At 42.1% G+C, this 21950-nt stretch overlaps 1 protein-coding gene across 1 annotated transcript in view; it reads left to right on the top strand.

The window, feature by feature from the left end:
• The window catches only part of CNIH3 (cornichon family AMPA receptor auxiliary protein 3), a 216511-nt gene that overhangs the window by 102597 nt on the left and 91964 nt on the right, over positions 1-21950 (top strand). Inside the window, exons 2-3 of the mRNA XM_006871138.1 lie at positions 12651-12719; positions 19293-19340. Of these exons, the coding sequence (XP_006871200.1) occupies positions 12651-12719; positions 19293-19340 (117 nt within the window). The remainder of the gene's footprint in view (positions 1-12650; positions 12720-19292; positions 19341-21950) is intronic.

Here is a 21950-nt window from a genome sequence, read left to right as displayed (position 1 = left end):
TCCCCAGACCTTCTATGGCTGGCCCCTTCTGTTCATTCAAATCTCTCAACTTAAATGACACCTCCACAGAGAGGTCTTCTTTGACTGTTTCCCTCAGCTCTTACTCGTAGCAAGCTTATGGATAATAAAACGAAATGTTGTCCAGTCCTATGGTCACCTTTATTGTTGTGTTTGACTCCATTGTCATGGTCGGTATGGTCGGTATGACACAATGAGTTAATGAGCTGGACTTCAAGGCTGGTTTAAACCATAAGATCAGTGGTTCAAGTCCGCTAGCCACCCCTCGGAAACCCTATACAGGGTTGCTATGGGTTGGAACTGACTCAATGGCACTTATCAACAACAACAACAAAATCTCACCTCATTCAGGTGAGATACATTCAATGTCATATTTTGGCTCTTGTAGACTTGTTTTAATTTTATTTAATTAGAGCCTGAACTTGCATATAAGAAGCTGATGGTCTGTCCCACAGTCAGCCCCTGTTCTTGTTTTGCTGATGATATTGAGCTTCTCCACCCTCTCTTCCCACAGATTTAGTAATTGAAAAACTTATGAATGTGGCAATCATATGGTTTACTATGCTGGGAAAGACAAGTGGAAGAGGAATGCCATTGCATTCATCATCAAAGAGAACATTTCATGATATATCTTGGAGCGTAATACTGTCTGTGGTAGGATAATATTCATATGCCTACCAGGAAGCCTAAGGAGCTCTGGTAGAGTAGTGGTTACGAATCGGTCTGTGAACCGCAAGGTCAGCAATTCAAAACTACTAGCTGCTCCAGGGGAGAAAGATGAGGATTTCTGCTCCCGTAAGGATTTACAGCCTTGGAAACCCTGTACAGGGTCGCTATGAGTCAGGACTGATTCGATGGCACTTAACAACAACAACAACCAGGAAGCCTAGTTAATATCACTGTTATTCAAATTTATGCACCAACCACTAAAGCAAGTGATGATGAAATTGAAGAACAAAAAAAGGGGGCACTGAATGGCATAAAGTCAGGAAGATGACCACCAGGGTTGCATTCTTACACAATACTTTTCAATCTGTATGATGAGCAAATCATCTGGGAAACTGGATTATATGAAGAAGAATGTGGCATCAGGATTGGAGGAAGACTCATTCACAATCTTTATTGTCGGAAGCAAAGAGGACTTACCATATTTACTGATGGAAATCAAGGATGACAGCCTTCAGTATGGATTGTACCTCAGTGTAAAGAAAATAAAAATTCTCATAACTGGACCAGTAAATGACATCATGGTAAATGGAAAAAGGATTGAAATTGTCAAACACTTCATTTTGCTTGGATCCACAATCAACACTCATGGAAGCAGCAGTCAAGAAATCAAATGATATATTGCATTAGGCATACCTACTGCACAAGACCTCTTTAAAGTATTTAAGAGCAGAGATATCAGTTTGAGAACTAAGGTAGACCTGACACATGGTATTTTCAATATTCTCATATGCTTGTGAAAGTTGGACAGTGAATAAGGAATACCACAGAAGAATCAATGCATTTGAGTTATGGTGTTGGAGAAGAATATTAAGAGTACCATGGACTACCAGGAGAACAAAGAAATCTGTCCTCGAAGAAGTACAGCTAGAATGCTCCTTAGAATCCCAGGATGACTTTGGATATATTATCAGGAGAGACCAGTCCCTGAAGAAGTCACTACTCGGAAACACTGTACAGGTTTGCTGTGAGTCAGAACCAACTGAACAGCACTTACTAACAACAGTTAACAATCATCAAGGTAACAGATTTGCTTTTTAAACACTTTAAAGAGGTCTCTTGCAGCAGATTTGCTCAATGCAATACATCTTTTTATTATGATTGCTGCTTCCATAGACTTTGAATACTGATCCAAGTAGAAAGAGATCATTGACAATTTCAATTTCTTCTCCATTATCTTGAGGCTGTTTGTTGGTCTGGTTGTAGGATTAAAAAACATTTTTTTTTAATGTTCAGATATAAACCCTGCTGAAAGATATATATATACATAATCCTTGATCTTCATCAATAAATGCTTCCAGTTATCATCCTTCATTATTTTCTTCTTGGGACCCACCATTATTACTTATCATTTCTGATAGACATATTTTATTTGTTTATGATTCGCCTATCTCACTGCCACTCCTGATTGTAAGCTCTGTCGTGGCAGGGACCTTATTTTCTTATGTACTTCTGAATTCCAAAGCCAAGTTTTTTTGTTGTTGTTTAAAGAATATTTTATTGTGTTTTCAGTGAAGCTTTACATAGCAGTTTGGGTTCCCTTTCAGCAATTTCTATACAAGAGGTAAAATGACATTAGTTACATTCTTCACAATGCATAAATAGTCTCATTATTTCTATTCTGGTTGTTCTATTCAGAGCCACATGTTTGATAAAGCACTAACAAATCCAGGATTCTAAAGACCCAGGTCCCGGTGTGGGCTGTCACCAAGTCATTGCACAATCTAGAGTATGCCATTTAAGGTCTCTGAGTGTTGGTTTCCCTAACTGTATGCTAAGGGGAGACTCCCCATCCAATTCACAGATCAAGCACTTCAGTAAGATGATGAATGCACTTGTAAGATAGGAGGGTTTCCACCATTCAAGGTCTTTCAGAAACAAAAAGAAACCATGGCACAAACACAGCCAGAGAGGGTCCTAGCAGAGAGCCAACTTCTCCTAATGCCAAACTCTCTGATGAGCCCCAGGGACTGATTGGTTAGCTGAGGTTGAGATTTCAATCATTTCTTACACTTCCAGGAAAGTACTTGACATAGTTGTTGTCGTTGTTAAGTGCCATCAAGTTGGTTTCTACCCATAGCAACACTGTATAGGGTTTCCGAGGAGCAACTTAGTGAGTTTGAACCACTTAACCTTGTGGTTCAAACTGACCTAGCGCCACACAAGGACTCCTATTTGCCATAGTACAATGTGGTTATTTATAGCCAAACAAGTGTTTCTGACAGGTGAGAGACTTCTTATCTCCTGATTATAAAGCCTGTGGACTTAAAGAAGGAAGGCTCTCTGAGATGCTTATTGGAATATTGATATTGTCCTGATCTCTTGAAGGGGGGTCCAGGCTGCTCCGGCCTCCTAAAATTAAGGCCTGATTCTAAAAGAGGCTGGTATCACTGTCCTTGGTGAGACTCCTCCCCGAGGGCTTCATCTGGCCAACGCATTGTTATTTTGAAAAAATACTGTGTGGGGCTGGCTTGAGGGTTTGTGGTTGGCCTTTGGGATGAGTTAGCCTGTGTTGAGTAGTGGTAGCAGAATTCAACTTTCACAGAAACAGTTTCACATCGAGTGTCTTGCTGCTTATAGCTTCCTTTCTTTCTGGACTTCTCTGTAGACTTCCCCAGGACCTCTAACTCTGGTTTCCCTAGAATTTCTCCCTTGGCACAACAGTAGGTCCTGTCATCCGACCTTTGTTTCCCTCTAGTGCAGCATCTCTAGCATGATCCCTGACTCTCCAGGTCAGTGCCTCACTTTTGCCCTGTGTTTTCAGGCGTGGCCCAGCCCTGAGGAGGGTCAGAGACAAGCAGGTGATCCAGCTTGTGGGAGAATTGGTTTCCTTACTTTTCCTACACTGTTGTGCTACAGTCTTTCTTAGCCTTTTCCATGCATATTCAAGTCTCCACCTCAGAGGTTTGGTCATGAACAAAGGAGGGTGTATTCCCTATAGGGGATATAAACAAAAAAATGAGGGTGGCTTTGAATACAAATTCACCCTGTGAATTCAACAACTTTGGTTAAATGGGTCAGTTCTTTGAAATCACAAAATATGTGCATTGAAGCTCATGTAAGACCTAGATAACTATCCCCACAAAAACAAAACAAAGTAAAACAAAAAATTCAGGTTTTAGAAGAAAACATAGGAAAGAAAAATTTGTGACTTTGGGATAGGCAAATAATTCTTAGATGTTGTACTAAAACTGACACACACATGCACAAAAAGCTACATAAACTGTATAAATTGTTAAATGTCAACATTAAAAACCTCCTCTGTGAAATATTTCATTAAGGATGAAAAGTTATGCCACTGGATAGAAGAAAGCACTTGCAAATTATATATCTGACAAAAGACTTATGTCCAGAATATATAAAGCACTCTCAAATAAAAACAAACTCATTATTATGAGGCAGCTTAAAATGTAAAATACACAGATGGCCACTAATGAAGGAGTACATTATTTGTGATTGGAGAAATGAAAATTAAAATGACAATGAAATACCTCTACAGCTCTATTGGAATAACTAAGTTTTTTTACAAAAGGAAAAGCAGGTGCCAATACCGTTTTGAGGCAGATGCAGAGTGACTGAAACTTGCATACATTGCTGGTAGGTATGCAAAATGGTATGTAGTCTCTTGGATAAAAACATTGTCAGTGTTGTGGTGCCACCATAGGATCAGCTCGGGAACTGTGAATCACAAGGTCTGCGGTTCAAACCCACCAGCTGCTCCTTGGAAACCCTATACAGGGCCCTATGAGTTGGAATGGGCTCTACGGAACTTAACAACAGCAACAACACTAAAGATAAACATGCACTTACCATATGAACCCATCCATCCATGCATTTGTCCAAATTCATAGATAGATACACCAAAAAGTATGAATTGTACTATCTTAAAAAAAAAAAAAAAAAAAAGTGAGACTTCAAAATGATTTATCTCAGTAGTCCTGGTGTGGTGCTGTGGGTAATGTGCCAGACTGCAAAGCTGTTTGAACTGCAAGATCGGTGGTTTAAGCTTACCAGCTGCTCATTGGAAATCCTATACAGGTCACTATGGATTGGAACCGACTCAATGGCACTTCACAACAACACAACAACATTATTGGATTAACTGTTACTAAGAACCAGCAGGTACTGGGCTTTATGACAGAGCCCAGTCTCAGAGAGCACATGGAAAAAATGGTCTGCACATGCAGCTGAATGAAACTGTGCCAACTCATTAATCTGCCCATCTTATGGTCATGGAATTGTCATGCTGATCACATTCACATTCACAGCGGATGGCTGGGTTCCATATAAATGTCTGCAGTACCCAAAGGATGCTAGGCAGTGCTACCTGTGTGTTTCTTCTCTCAGATAGTGGCCAGGTGTCTGGGACTGGAAAATCTTTATGAATTAATGCTAAACCTCGCCTCTTCTGGGAAGCTTTGCTCTTGTTCCACAGGGAAGCTGTTCATTCTTCTCTGTGTCCATGCGATGTTTATGTTCTTCTTCCTGTGTGTATTAGACACAGTATCACTTAATGGTAACTGCACAGGCTTTAGTGGTAACAACCACACAGGCTTTGTGCCAGAGGCCTTTGTTTGAATCCTGGCATAGGAGTAGAGATCCTGGGTAAGTATTATTTAAACTTTTTTGGTTTCAGCTTCTATATCTATAAAATGGGGATTATAAATAGTACCTGCCTCACAGGTACAATACTTGGCCCAGTGCCTGACATATTGAGAGCATGCACTATATGGTAGTATCATATAGAAGGAGTTCTGGTAGAATAGTGGTTATGAGTCGGGCTGCTAACTTCAAGGTCAGCAGTTCAAAACTACCAGTGGCTCCCCTGGAGAAAGATGAAGCTTTCTGCTCCTGTTAAGATTTATAGCCTCAGAAACCCTATGCAGGGTCACTACGAGTCGGAACCAACTCCATGGTACCCTACCACCACCAGTATCATATAGAGTCCTGGTGTGGTGCTACAGAGTAATGCACTGGACTGAAAGTTCAATTTGAACCACAAGGTCGACAGTTCAAACCTACCAGCTGCTCCCTGGAAACAAGGTCACTATGAATGGGAACTGACTCAATGGCACTTAACAACAATAACAAATTATATTCATAGGTGCCGTGGTGGCACAGTAGTTAAAGTGATTGGCTGCCAACTGAAAATTTGGCAGTTTGAACCCATCAGCTGATACATGGGAGAAAGATTTGGGAGTGTGCTTCCTTAAAGATTTGCAGCCTTGGAAACCCTACAGGGAAGTTCTACTCTTCTTAGGGTCACTATGAGTTGGAATTGACTCAACAACAGTGAGTTATTATTATGGGTTAGTGCCCTGGACTGCAATGTTGGTTTGAACTGCAAGGTCAGTGGTTCAAGCTTATCAACTGTTCCTTGGAAACTCTATACAGGGTCACTGTGGGTCAGAACCAACTCGACGGCATTTAACAACAACCACAGGCATCTTGATGATGTTGTTGTTAGCTGCCATTGAGTCCAACTCATGATGATCTTTTGTATAGCCATGAGATGTTGCGTGGTCCTGTGTGATCCTCATGGTCATCAATCAGCATGTTTGAGTCCATCGTCTCACTGAGAGCTCTGCTTCACCAGATATGATGTCCTCTCCCAGTGGCTGATCCTACCTGATGGCATATGCGGAGCAAAGGAGCTGAATAATATTCTCCTGTGATCTATAGGGTATTTGGAAGCGAATTGCCAGGCCTTTCTTCTTAGTCTGCCTGAGTCTGGAAGCTCTGCTGAAACCTTTTCATGTAGGTGACTCTGCTCGTATTTGAAACACCAGTGACATAGCTTCTGGCATTGTAGCAAAACGTGAGCCACCACAGTATGTCAAACAGAGAGACAGGTGGTGGATCTTGATGACGGGACTTAGCCATCATGTTTATTAAGTTATGTTTACATGCTGTTTATTAAATTATGTTTACATGCTGTTCTCCTCCTCTGGACTAGGAACTTGATGAGGAAAGGAACTGTGTTTTATTAGTTTTTGTTTTGTAAGTGGCAAGTCCAATACCTTTGTAAAAGATGCTCACTGAGTGTTTTTCAAGTGGATAGATGAATTAGGTAGTTTATAGCAACTTGAAAACCCTATATAAGGTTGCTATGAGTCAGAATTGACTTGATGGCACTTAACAACAGCAACAACTGGGATCCTGGTGTGGCACTGTAGGATAAGCATTGGACTGGTAACCACAAAGTCGGCAATTCAGACTCACCAGCTGCTCTTCAGAAACCTTATACAGGGTCGCTATGATTCGGAAGCAAATGGAGGGCATTTAACAACAGCTACTGAGGGTGGGGATTTACCCTTATGGTGCACATTGTTGGCACTGTCATTGGAAAGCACCCATGGACTGCTATCAATGTCAAAGCCAAAATAGGTATGAATTGTTGAATGGAAAACCAATTTGCTCTGTAAACTTCCCCCAAAAGACAGTTCAAAGCTAAAAAAAAGTATTGACTTCAGACACACCTGGCACACTAAAGTGAACTCGTTAACATAGCAAAGGAAGCCTCTTTCCTGCATTCACAAATATGGGGTTAAGATTTACAACATGTATGAGGGATCTGCATGAAGTTCATGGAAAAATTCTTAATTACATTTTTTGAAGACCTTTTTGAAGCCAGTTCAAACCCACCAGCTGTTCCTCCGAAACCCTATACAGGGTTGCTATGGTTGGAACCAACTTAACAGCACTTAACAACAACAACAAAGTATGTTTAGGGGACAGAATTCAATCCATGTTGTTGTTAAGTGCTATCCAGTTGGTTCCAACTCATTTGTTGCTGTTGATAAGTGCTGTTGAGTCTGTTCCAACTCATAGTGACTCTGTATAGGGTTTACAAGGAGTGGCTGGTGAACTTGAACTGCCGACCTTGAGGCTCAAACCGACCTTGCAGTCCAGAGCATTAATTCACAATGCGACACCAGGACTATACAGATAGGGCTCCCAAGAAATGGCTGATGAGTATGAACTGCTGACCTTGTGGTTCAAATTGACCTTATGGCTGAGTGATTATCCTATAGTGCCACACCGAGACTCCAATCCAGAATACACCCTAAAAGCAGCCATAAAGAAAAAAAAAAAAACCACGTTATCTAAAATGGACCAGAAAAAGGGCCAACTGCTGGCTTTTCAACTTTAGCAGCAGAAGCAGAAGATGGTGAAACAATACCTTGAAGTATTACTATTACCTTAAAAGTAATATAATAATAATAAAAAGAGATGATTGAAGGAAAGGTATTTCCAGACAACTGAAAACCCCATTATTGCTAAACTAAATAAGACATTTGAAGAGCCTCAGAAGTGCTCTAGAGTGAAAGTGATGTTGTTGTTGTTAGGTGCCACCAAGTTAGTACCAACTCATAGCGACCTTATGTACAACAGAGCGAAACACTGCCCGATCTAGGAGATCCAAATTAGTGAGATTAATCTCATGGATATATTTATCTCTCTCTTTTCTCTTATATCTTTAGCTATTGTTACTGGTGAGTTTGAACTACTGACCTTGTGGTTAGCAGTTCGGTGCTTATACTATAGCACCACAGCAGGACTCCATCTATAGCTATATTCCTATCTATAACTCTTATTTAACATTTAAGAATATGTATTCTTTACAGGCCTACATAGACCTCTTGAAAAGTGACCACATTGCTAAGTATAAAGAAAGTTTCAATAATTAAAAAAAAACAGATACGAAAAATAATTTTAAAAAAGAAAGAAAGCACCCATGAAGGTGTTCAAAGACCCTGTGCTTACGCTGCAGTTCTGGGTGTTCCCTTCTGTATGCCATATGTGATAGTTACAATCTCTCAGGCTGTGCCCAACTGAAAGCTTGAATCCCCAGGGCTTCCTCTTCCCCTGCTTCAAGCACCAACTAGCTGCTTTTGCTCCACTGACCCCTTCCTGAACTTCAGGCCTACCTTCCATAACTTCCATGGGAACACAGCCCCAGGATACAGGACAAGGGATGGGAATTGCAAGGGTTTATTTTCAAAGTTTGGAGGTCTTGACTCCCTCACTCCATGGGCTCCTAGCTTCTTTGGGTGCACCAAAAGTTGTGGTGTTCTACAGCTGGATCAAAATATCATGAACTGCCTTTGTAACTGGATGAATGATTGGCCCAATGAGTGCTCTTGTCAGCCTAGTGGGCAGTTAGTAATGGTAAGCTTAGAGTTCTGTTTGGTCTTGCTCAATTTATATCAGTGTAGATGTGGTTGTTGGGGACATTATGCTTATTAGTATATGTAGTTGGGAGACAGATCATGGCTCAACATGTTGGACCAATGGACCAAACTGAGTGGGGAGAAATTAATAGGTATAAATGTGAGTCCCTGCTCTTAAGCCCCATGTCTATTAATACTCATGCAGAATAAGGTTGGCTGAGTGTAACTGAGAGAATGCAGGCCTATTAGACAATGACAGTTTAGTATAAAACTAGGGGTGTGATGTGGCCCTCAAAAGCTAATCCTGTTCGATTGTATTAACAGAGACATAGGTTACAGAATGAAAGAGTTGAGTTTTACTCTCTGATAGTTAAGGTTTTGGCTTGACCAATTCTCAGTGTTATAGCAGTTGGCCTGGGTTCTCAGTGGTGTAGCAGTTAGGATGTGGTAATCACCTCCATGATGAGATTTCATATGATACAAACCCCTCTGTGTCGTATTCTGATGTGATCAGCTCTGATCTGATGTAATTATCCTCACTTCTATGATGAAATCTATAGGATTAGGTTGTATCTTGAGTCAACTCTTTTGACATATAAAAGAAGAGAGAAGTGAGCTGAGCTCAGAGGGAACTACTATCACCAAGACAGAAGAACTGTTAGTGGAATGCATCTTTTGGACTTGGAGATCCTGTACTGTGAAGTTCCTGGAACCTAGGGAAGATTGATGTCAAGATGTATGGAGATCAAGGGATACTGGGCCTATAGATGCTGAAGGGAGACAAAGATCTTTCATCAGAATCAACAAACAGAAAGTACTAAGAATTTGGGTTGAATTTTAAACTATGAGAGAATAAATTTCTGGTTGTTGAAGCCATCCACCTGTTACATTTGCGTTATAGCAGCACTAGATAACAAACCCATTCACTGTGCTGGCCAGTCTTCAATATGATGTTTAGTTCTTTAGGATGGACATTTGCAAACTGCAATACCAGTGAAGGACAATCAGGATAGCAAAACAACTTATAATCTGTTTGTATAAATATTGGTTGTAGTGCTTTAGTTTGAAGAGGAAAGACGTGGTGGAGTCGTGAAAGCTAAGAGCATTTAAAGGGTTTTCTGGTGGAAGAGTGGTTTGACCCATTCTTTGTGCTTCTAAAGCAGCACCATCTGATAGAACTTTCTCCAACGATGGAAATATTTTATATCAGTGTTGTTAATAGCAACTAGATGTATATGGTTTTTGAGCACTTGCATTGTGTCTAGGGATTGAATGTTTAATTCAAATGTAATTAATTTCAACTAAACTTTAAATGACCATATGTGGCTATTGTTGTTAAGTGCCATTGAGTCAGTTCCAACTCACAGCAGCTCCGTATGAGGTTTCCGAGGAGCAACTGGTGAGCTTGAACTGCCAACCTAGTGGTTCAAACTGACCTTGTGGTCCACAGCATCACACCAGGACATCTATGTAGCTAGTGGGCATCATATTGGACGAGGCAGCTCTTGTTGTTACATGCCGTTAAGGTCCTGACTCATAGCAACCCTACATAGGGTTTCCAAGGAGTGCTTCTCAAGGGTAAATAAAGGACTAGATCAGGTTTTTATTCATTTATTTATATTTTTTTCTGGGGAGTGGGGAGGACCAGATAGTAAACATCTCAGTCTTTACAGGCCATATGGTCTTTATTGCAACTACTCACTTTAGCTGTTGTATTACGAAGCAGCCAAAGACAGTATGTAAATGAGTGAGCATGGCTGTGTTCCAATAAAACTTTATTTATGGACACTGAAATTTGAATTTCATATCATTTTCACACCTTATGAAATATTCTTTTGATTTTTTTCAACCATTTGAAAATGTAAAAACTAAATCCAGATGCGATTTGGTAATGTTAGCTGTAGTTGGTTGACTGTGGGTAGAGGCTGCAGGGCAGCATGTAGTATTTATTCAATAAAGATAGGTGATGCAGTAATTTGAGGTGGCCAGAAATGGAATGAGCATCCTCAGTGAATGGTGAGTTTCCTATTACTATGTTGTTGTTGTTGTTATGTGCCGTGGAGTCGGTTCCGACTCATAGCAACCCTACACAGGGTTTCTGAGGCTGTAAATCTTTACGGGAGCAGAAAGCCTCATCTTTCTTCCACGGAACAGCTGGTAGTTTCGAACTGCTGACCTTGAGGCTCGCAGTTCAATTCGTAACCACTATGCTACCCGAGCTCCTGTACTATAGTAGATCTTAATAATGACCTACCTGACAAGGGGTGATATATTAATGTGTCCATTTAATACAAGTCATAAGAGCGTTTTCCTCTAACTCTTGTGGTGGTGGTGGTGGTGGTTGTGTGCCATGATGTTAGTTTCAACTCATAGGGAGCTTGCATAGAGGTCTCAGAGGCTGTAAATCTTTACAGGAGTAGAAAGCCTCATGTTTCTCCAGTGGAGCTAACCTTAAGGTCAGTAGCTCAACTCATAATCCGCTATACTTCCAGACCTAGAGAGTTCTAACACTGGAAGTACACTGAAATCAGGATGACATACGACAGCTTTACAATTAGCTTACTTTTGTAGAGGGTTATTGTTGTTGTTGTTAAGTGCCGTCAAGTTTTGGTACTTACTCTGTTGCTGGAACTGGATTGTACAGGGGGTGGTGTGCTGGCTGCATTGCTTCAGCAGGTCTGCTACATGTTCAGGGATGTGTGTTAGTAGAGGGAGTTGGCTACGTCCACTTATGTGCTGCCCAGGAGAGACAAGTTGATGGCACCCAAGAACCCCTTAAGCGAGGATACTCTACTGGCCAAATACCACCTTGTTTGCCTTTCAGTCCTGGGGTTAGGAGTGGGCTTACGATCCTTCATTCTTCCCTTAGTTTTGTCTGTGGTTGTGCCATCATTTCTGTGGCTGGAGAAGATCACTTACAACATTATCCCTCAATTGGGGAAACCATTGCTTTCAGGGAGCTGTGAGTTTCGTTCCAGAATAAACTGCCACGTAGTAACTGTTTAGGAGCTAAGTGTCTGGTCTGTGGACATGTGAGATCTGGTTCTTCTTCTTCTTAACTCAGCTTACGTTTTTCCATTTAACCTTTCTTTTGTTTGGCTTCTGTCCACTTTACCTCCAATCAACATCTCTGCCAGAATGAACAACAAAAGAAATATCATAAACAGCCCTTGCAGTAAAGAGAGAAGCCAAAATTGCTGGTTTGAAGCTTTAAAATATTTTTGCTTATATCCAAGCTACACAAAGCATAGTGACACAGTGGTTAAAGCACGTGATCCTTAACTGAACGGTCAGTGGTTTGAATCCACCAGCTGCTTCACAGGAGAAAGATGTAGCAGTCTATTTCCGTGAAAATTACCTCCTTGGGGCAGTCTACCCTTCCCTGTAGAGTCACCATGAGTTGGAATTGAGTTCATGGCATTGGGTTTAGTTTTTGATTATCTAAACCTCAGCCCCTTATCATGACAAAAGATTTTTCTCTACATCTTTGTTAAGCACAGGTGGCTTTAAAAAGCTTTTTATTTTCGACATATTTAAGGTCATACCAAAGCAGTATAGTCCACCCCATGTACCCATCACCAGCTTCGGCAGTGATCCTGCCTGGCCAAGCTTGTATCATCTATTCCTCTTCCTCCCAACTTTATTAGCTTGAAGTAGATTTACAGGAAGCTTTGGACAGGGTGTATCACTTCATCTTTACACTAACATCTCACTATGCACATTCCATTTCAGATAATTGCCTTTGATGAGTTAAGAACGGATTTTAAGAGCCCGATAGACCAGTGCAACCCTGTTCATGCGGTAAGTGTGGGTGCTGGGGACCGGTAGGGTGATGTCACCATGTGTCACCCAGGGTCTGGGAAGGAGGGCAAGGATTTTGACAAAGAGTAAAGGGAAAGAACATATCTTAACTCTCTACTTGGCATGAGGAGACTTCTCATTCCTTTTTTTTTAACTTTTTGTTGTGAATTAGGTGAAGGTTAACAGAGCAAACCAATTTTCTATAAACTTCTGATTTCTGGGGCCTGCTAAGGTTTGGGTTATGTTGCAATTCAAGTATGCAGAGCCCCAATAAGTCAGTTGGTTAGGGACTGTGGGACTGGCTGTCAAGTCCTCTCAGTAGCTCATCCTGGAACAAGGAGAGTGGCTCCATGTTGACTTACATGTTTTTGAGACCTGTGAGCTCACGAGTCGTCCTCCTCACTCTATGTGTGGGCACCAGGATTTCTCAGATGGAGACTCGGAGGGAGGATCAAGTGATATACGAAGCTCCCAGCCCAGTGCATTCATCTGCACAATATCCATTGCTCAGCGTGCATTCATCTTAGATGGTCCTGTGGTCCTGTGGCTAGGTTGACTCCCACTGAGGTCTTGGATGCAGTCTAGTAGTCCTATACCAGGTTCAGTATATGGAAGACCACCTGCCTCAGCACATGCTGCTCTCTAGTACTCCATCATGCTCCTCCCCAATCCAAACTCTTAAAGAGACAACAGAGAGGAAATGGTAAGAACGTAGGCTTCCACTGCACTGCTCTGCCTGGGCTGTGCCTCTAATTGGGAGCCTCTGAAAGGCTGTAGAAGAGACCTTGAGGCAGGGAGAGGATAAGGACACAGCCTTTGTTGGGTAGGTGTGAGTGCTGTCAAGGTAACCCATGTCCTAGAGTCAGACATCAGCCATGCATGTGGGCAGAGAATTTTGTAAACTTATTCCAGGCCGGCATTCTAGGTTCAAGGTGAACCATGCACAGTTCATGTGAGCGTGTTTCTCAGTCTAACCTCACTGGCCCTGCATTTAGTTGAAGGTCATTCCAGGCCATGGTATCCAGTGTAAAGGCAAGTTTTTGTCTGTTGAGTAGCTTTGTTGTGATTTTTCTGTACAAGGTTGTAGAAAGTACACCAGATTGTACTCACATGCTGTTATCTTAACCTGGAAGGCTTATGACATTATTCTTTCATAATAGGGACTAGATCCAGGCCCCTGGAAGAAGAATTTACTTTTAAGGAGGTAACAAAACCATTGTGTGGGACCAGGCCTCAGTATCCTTTCGGGAAAGAAGGTCGTGCTGTTGTTAAATACCTTTGAGTTGGTTCTGACTCAGCCACCCTGTAGGGGATTTCTTTTTTTAAGGCTGGAAATCTTTATGGGAGCAGAAAGCCTCATCTTCTGGTCTCAGCACAGCTGGTGGGGTCAAACCTGAGACTTTGTGGTTTGCAGTCCAATGTTTTTCTTACAGAGCGACCAGCACACTAGAAAGTAGATGGGGAGGGTTATTACTGAAATTGTAATTTTTGAGTTTACTATGTTCTGATGTGGCACTGTGGGATAATGCACTGGACTGCAAGGTTGGTTTGAACTGCAAGGTCAGTGGCTCAATTCACCAGTTGTTTCTCAGAAACCCTATATAGGGTCACTATGAGTCAGAACTGACTTGACGACACTTAACAACAACAATTATGTGCTAGTAACTGGAGTCCTGGTGTGATGCTGTTGGATAAAGCATTGTACTGCAAGGTCGGCTTGAACCCCAAGGCCAGTGGTTCAAACCCATCAACTGTTCCTCAGAAACCCTATGCTATGTGTCAGAACCAGCTCGATTGCACTTAACAACAACAAGAAGGTACTTTATGGAGTCCCTGGGTGGCACTAATGGCTAAGTGTCTGAAAGCTTGATGATTCAAACCCACCTAGAGGCTCCTTGAAAGACAGGTTAGGTGATCTGCTTCCAAAAGATCCCAGCATCGAAAACCCTATAGAGCAACTTTACTCTGCACACATAGGGCCACTATAAGTCAGAATTGATTCAATGGCAGCTAACAGCAATAGCAAGGAACTTTATATACATAATATATAATCTTGACCATAGCATTAATCCAATTTATAGACCATACAACTGAGTCTCTTTTCCGGGAGACCCATAGATCATGAGTGGTGAAGCCAGGATTTGAGCCCAGGTCTGCCTGTCTCCAAAGCCTGCGTTCTTACCACTTACTCTATGTTGTCTCCTTAAGAGGCTTGATTCCATAATACTTGAGGCTCCCTTGGGCATTATGCTCTTTGATTCACTGAAATGCGCCAAACTCCTATGAAATGGAGCCGACTCTCAGTTGCATGTTGAGATTCACTTGAAAATTTATTACGCTTTGTGAAACTTACTACAATCCATTTTATTTCCAGCTACTTTTGATAACTTGGATCTGTAAGGCCTGAAGGGTTTCACCTCACATCTCATTTCATTATGGATATTTTTGTGTGTGGCACGAACATGACACATCTGGCTTGTCACTATCTACCAGGTGCACAAAGCCGCTTCAGTTTGAGAACCAACTTCCCTTTTTGAATGCTAGGGAAGTCAAATCTGCTTTCCTTCATTCCAGTTGTAGGCTCAAATTGTGGAAAGTAACCCACTTAGAACAGCCAGAGCATTCTTATATGGTCCCAGGGTAAAAACTGGGAGAGAAATTTGTCCTGCCACTCAATCCAGTCACCCAAATTCCACCCTGGATTGCAGGGGAGTGATATAACCATGAGATATCTTTGTGCAGCTAGTTTCCATCTCATCGTGGCAAACCCTTAGTTTAGACAAAGAAAGTGATGACCTATTGCAAGCTTCGGGAGGAGGCTCTGTGGACAGGTATTGCAAGAACCACTTGTGCCAAGCAGACACTCAGTAAGCTTCTGTTGATGAAAGAATGCATGAATGTGGAAGGGCGAAGTTGTGTAGCATAGAAGCTGGATCTCAGCCCTGTTTTTACTCCTAAACTGTATTTTTAAATAGCTAACTATTGAGGGAACCTGGACTTTATGACACCTGGATATTTTTCATGGATACGGTAAAACTCCTTGATACCCTTGGGGAAAGAACTCTTGTCTGGGGTTGAAAAACAACATTACACAACTATGACCACATAAAAACCCCAAATGGAAGAGTTTTAGATCTATTTTCCCAGCTCTAATAGTATTGCTCCATGGCAGGTGGTTAACCTCACCTAACACATCCTCAAGCTCTCTCCGTCTCTGCAGAGCCCTGGGTGCAGTATTCCAGGTTCAGGTGGCATGAAAAAGTTACTTCCCTGGGTGATGACTCAGGCTGTCATAAAGCATTGCCAGTGGATATGCTACATTTCTAAACAGATATGAATGGGGCCTGCTGGCTCTGTAGATTCAAGACGCCCTTGTTGCTGTTTCTTCTAGTTGATTCTGACTCATAGTGACCTTATGCACAACAGAACAAAACACTGCGCCATCCTCACAATCGTTGTTAAGCTTAAGTTCATTGCTGCTGCCAACTCGTTGGGGGTCTTCCTCTTTTTGTCTGGCCCTCCATTTTATCTAGCATGATGTCCTTCTCCGGGGATTGGTCCCTCCTGATAATATGTCTGAAGTATGAGAGATAAAGTCTCGCCATTCTGGCTTCCAAGGAGCATTCTGGGTGTACTTCTGCCAACACAGACTTGTTGGTTCTTTTTGCAGTCTATGGTGCTTTTAATAATCTCCAACACCATAACTCAGATTCAGCAATTCTTCTATCATCTTCCTTATTCACTGTCCAACTTTCATATCCATATGAAGCTATTGAAAATACCGTAGCTTCAGCCAGGCACACTTTAGTCCTCAAATTATCCTCTAAAGTTCCAAATCCTGTTGGACCAGGAGGAGGAGGGATTGCTCCCGTGTTTCTTGTGTGAATCCCTTCCCCTTCCTTTTGCCATCTGGGCCTTCAGTATCACTTTAAAGGAGTGAGAGATGTTATCCTTCAGAGGATGTGGCCCACTGGGGAAGGAGCTACTGTATGTCTTGTAGCGCCCTCCTTCATGCCCAATATTTCACATCCATTTTAGTTACCCTCCATTTAGACAGCCTCCAAGCTCAGCTCTGTGTGTGCACATGTGTTTCTCTCTGCATGTATTTGCATGTTCATACTCACATGCTTTGTTTGTATGCCTGTGTGTATGTGTATCATGTGTGCACATGTGTTGGGGAGGATGCAGTCTGTCTTTCTAGCATCATGGACACTGATATGTCCTGATGTGGGCTACTTCCTCTGGGTTTCAGAGATGTCTGGGAATCACAGTATTTATGATTCAATTAGGGAAATTGAAGTGCCTCAGCCACCTGTCCTCTTCAGATTCAGGAGGAATCTCATTACCATTAAATAGATGGTAACCAAACTGCCTGGATAATGAAACACTGGAGGTTGCATAGCTGTGCTCAACATGGCTCTGGAAATGGTGAGCGTCACTGCAGGGGAAGGGAGGTATCAACCGCTCACTGCTCATGGGGAACACCTTCACTGGCCTAGCCTCACTTGGCAGGAAGCCAGGCTCCAGGGATGGACCTGGATTTTCTGAAAAATTTCAGCCTGAGGGGACTCTCGTTGCAATCTAATTTAGTGGGACAAGTGCTGCCTCCAAATACACTTATTTTAGAAAAATAAAACCACCAGGCTGAGAACTTGTCTTCCTTAGACACTAATCAGCAAGCACAATGTTTTGTTTTTTAAAGTTTTTATTGTGAATTGAATGAAAGTTTACAGGGCAGATCATCAGTTTTACATTCAACAAATCATACACCTTGTTTCATTACAAGGATTATAATCCCTTCCATATACCATCAGTTAACAGTATTTCTTTCTATTCATTTTAGCTCTCTCTTTTTTTTAAAACACTGAGGCATATATAATAATTCAAACCACCAGAAGGCACATTCTGCCTCCAGGCCACCAGCTCTCAGTCCCTCTTTTTCCATGAATCTAGCTAGAGTCCTCAGCTGCTCCGTCCCTCTATGCCCCCATCTCTGCCTCCATCTCTGGTGTCACTGCTTCTCTGGATAAGGTTCCATGTTCCGCTTGTGCTCTTCTCCCTTGATGGCCCTAGGGGCCTCTGTTTCTGGACTGTAAAATTAATCGTTCCCCTTTTTTTTTGTTACAAAATTTCTACCTTTACAATTGTGACAGTCACAATTGGTCATGATAACAATTATTCACTGCTGAATCATTAAGAATCTTACCCCCATCTCTTTTCACCAGACCCATCTAGACAAGATGAAAACTATTCAGTGAGAACTCTATGTTCCCCTGCAAACTCTTAAACTCCTTCTTGAAAACTTGTAAGCCAGTCACTTTGTGCCTTTATCACCCCCTCATTTTAGATAGCCAATGTCTAAGTTGCCCATCCCTATCTACCCTGTATACAGAGGAGATAGCATTGATACTTGGTGTGAAGACTCCTTCCCTCTCTGTTGGTATTTTGAGCTACTACCTCCAAGAGTATAGGGCAAGTTCATCAAATTATAGCAATCTTCACTCATTTCCTTTATAAAAAATTGTGTGTATATGTGTGTTTTTTTTATCTTCCTCTAGTCGAGTTCTGATTATCGAGCCATTGAGGCTAGGTCAACTATCTGCCAAGTTTGGGTGTTCTTGTGTGTCTCCCTTCACTTCGTATCTGCTGGATGCTTCACTCTCCACGGCTATGTCCTTGTCCATGGGCTCAGGTGTCCCCAGGTCTCCTCACACTTCAGACCAACCAATCCTTCATCTTCTCTCTCTCATCTCCAGGTCAATGGGAGTCTATTGAATGTGGTTGAACTCAGCCCATGTCTTCATTGCTGCTGTTCCCCCACTTACACTCAACAGTAGACCACTGTGGTCGCCAGCAAGCTTACATGCCTGCTGATGTATTCCCTTGGAATTTCTGGCGCACAATGTTCTTTGAGACTCAGATGACAAGTCTTTCTGGAGGAGTCCACTGTGGGCTTCAGGAAGGTCGATGAGCATGTGGCGCCAATTATGCAGTTTTTGTCCATGTTATGCTTCCCCTGAGGGACACCCAGGTTTGATTCCTGGCCAGTGCACCTTATGTGCAGCCATTGTGGCCTGTCAATGGAGGCTTGTGTTGCTATGATGCTGAAGAAGTTTTTGTGAAGCTTCCAGACTTAGACAGATAAGGTAGAAAGGTTTGGCAATCTACTTTCCAAAAGTCAGCCGATGAAAACTTTGTGGGTCACAAGGGTCTGATCTGTATCCAATAATAGGGATGGTGCAGGACCAGATAGCATTTCATTTTGTCACCATGAGTCAGGGGCTGCTCAACAGTAACTAAAAACAACAACAAAAACTTAAATACTGGAAGGCTGAGAGATTGTGTGTATGCAGAAGTACAGCAATTTATGCTGAGCCCGCTCTGTTTGCTGGATTATTCTGATATAACCCAGTGACTACGACAAGTGGAGTTTAAGGAAAAGCCCTAAGTAGGGGTGTGTGGCTGTGTGCAGTGTACCTCCTGCACTGGGGGCTGCATGTGGGGTGTCTCACACTCCTTTAGCAAAGCCACTAACCTTCCCTCTCCTCTCTCTCTCTTGTGCACATCTGGCAGAGGGAACGGCTGAGGAACATTGAACGCATCTGCTTCCTTCTGCGAAAGGTCAGTGCAAGAGCTCCTGATGGGAGGTGGAGGGTCCTGGGAGAGGTAATCACAGTCTAAAGAGGTTGTTGAGCCCCAGTGCCTGTCTCCCAGGGAAGGTGAATAGTGGTGAGGTGGGAGTCAATGGATCAGCTCTTTGGAAACCTCTAGAGACTAGAGGAGCTAATTAAAAGGGGGAGGCCATCAATCATAGTGTCTGGCAGCACTGGGCATTTACAAGGGCCCTCTGGTTGGCTTTAGAGGTCTTTTATCTTGCATGGTGATGGATGCAGCTGGTGTGGCCTCACCCCCCTTGGTCCCTCTGGTGCTCCATTCAAGAGCACTCCCTCTACATGCAGGGACATTTAAAAATGGATGCTGGGTTTCCTTGGAGGTTTGATTAGCAGCATCAGGACACGTGTTGAAGGGTTTGTGGGGAAGGGGGAGCAGAGCCATTTGAAGGGTTGCTCTGAATAGATAGGCCTTGGGTCACAGCAACCTGACATTCATTCAGGGAAGCACTTGTCTGTAGCTTAGCTTGGTATTTTGACATGTATTGCTGTGCCCCCACCCCCTGCAGTCAGCAAAGTGTGTGCTTTGAGGGGCAAAGTGTAGAAAAGCACAACTTACAGGAAAAATAAGCAGAAAGCCACCTGTTAACCCAAAAGGAGATCCCCCCCCAATGGGTTTGTATACATTGTAAAAATTACAAGCAACAATTTATGATGGAATTAAAACAGCTGAAAGTAGAGTTTTGAGTCTTGCGTGCCTACAAGATGAACGATATGCTATGCCAACATACACAGTAGAGAAAATATGTTTTTGCAAAATTTTGACCTTTTATTTCATTATTTCAGTAATAATACCTTTCATTGGGAGTGAGAGCTTAATCAAGAATTGATGATGATAATTATTTTTTTCTAACTAATTACTTGTCCTTGAATGTTTTCTAAGAAACCCAGCAGTTTAGAATTCCACATCTTGGATTTCACAGCAGGGAAGTGTGCTTGGATGAGACTTGCATATAAAAATGATTGTGATCCAAGGAACAAACAATGACTAAGAAAATGACATATGACATTAGGTATTAAGGGTAATTCATGGATTTGTAAATTGTTTTCACAGATAATATTTTAGACACGTAATCTACCCCTATTATCTCTTCCACAGCCCTGGTTTGCTAAGACTTCGTGAACTAGGACAAAAGTAAATCAGGTTTTTCTTTCAAATTCCAAATTGTTCTCCCCTCCCCATTCTTTGTATTTATTTATTTTTAAATGTGGTGCTGTAGGATAAGCACTGGACTGCAAGGTCAGTTTGAACTGCAAGGTCAGTGGTTCAAATCCACCAGCTGCTCCTCGGAAACCCTATACAGGGTAACTGTAAATAGAAACCAACTTGATGATACTAAATAATAACAATACCAACAGCAGGATAAGCACTGGACTGCTAACCACAAGGTCGGCAGTTCAAACCCACCAGTTGCTCCTTGGATGCCCTGTACAGTGTTGCTATGATGGCACTTAACAACAACAAGGTCAATGTACTGTCAGAAGCCTTGGTGGCACAGTGGTTAAAGTGCTTTGCTGCCAACTGAAAAGTCAGTGGTTTGAATTTACTATTGGAGCTCCATGGGTAAAAGATGTGCCAGTCTACTCTCACAGAATTCCTATGGGGGCAGTTCTACTGTGTCCTGGAGGATCACTGTGAGTCAGATTCCACTCAACAGCAATGGGCAATGTACCATGGGAAGTTCTTGGGAGGAAACTTGAAGACAGATATCAAAGGACAGGAAATACTGATTTCAAGACTGTGGGTGTTCACACATTCTACAGCCCAGTAGTTTTCTAGCTCCCAAGGGGGCTGCACTGGTGTGACAAGCATCCATTAGTAAACTTGAGGCAGAAACAAGCCTTGTCCTTTATTTCCTTGTAGAATCTTCCTCTTGTTCCAATTCTCTTCCTGCAAGCACATCTATTCTTTTAACATTTGACGCGATTAGTTCTTTGCTGCTGTTCCTGCATGCTGTGGGTCCCTGTAGTACTTTTTGTTGATGGAAGCATTATTTATTTCTGGTTATAATTCCAAATTATTGACTCTCCTGAGAGTCTCGACAGTGAGGTCTTGCTGTACCTCACAGGTTCTTTAGCTTAATTTGGTAAGTCTCTGTATATCCAAAGATCCATTTACGTACTGGGCATGTAGTTTTGTCTACTCCCAGTAGACTATACGTTCTGGAAGGACTCAACTTTGATCTGTTCATTATCACATCCAGTTGATGGTGTACAAAAAATATAAGTGAATAAGTGAATGAAAGGATGCATTCTAACTATCTGATACATTTATAATCTAGATCCTCTTATTGGGATACTGGGATAGGACACTGGGATAATCAATAATCTTTGTTCAGTCAAGTAGTGTCCATGACATAGCACAACATATATATGTCTTACTTCATTTACTACTTGTGCCAGATTTGTCTTTTAAAGTCCACTGCAACTCTGTATGATAGTCATTATTGACACAGAAGTTCTCCAACTTACAGTTTCTCCTAGTCCATTCCTATCCTTTATGCTTATGTTCTCTGACCTATTTTGGTCTGTAATTCAACCTTCAAATATCTTCTCTTAG

The sequence above is a fragment of the Chrysochloris asiatica genome, unplaced genomic scaffold, assembly GCF_000296735.1.
Source record: "Chrysochloris asiatica unplaced genomic scaffold, ChrAsi1.0 scaffold00161, whole genome shotgun sequence".
NCBI classification, from domain to species: domain Eukaryota; kingdom Metazoa; phylum Chordata; class Mammalia; order Afrosoricida; family Chrysochloridae; genus Chrysochloris; species Chrysochloris asiatica.
The sequence above is the reverse complement of the archived record's forward strand: the minus strand, read 5'-3'. Positions and strand labels throughout refer to the sequence as shown.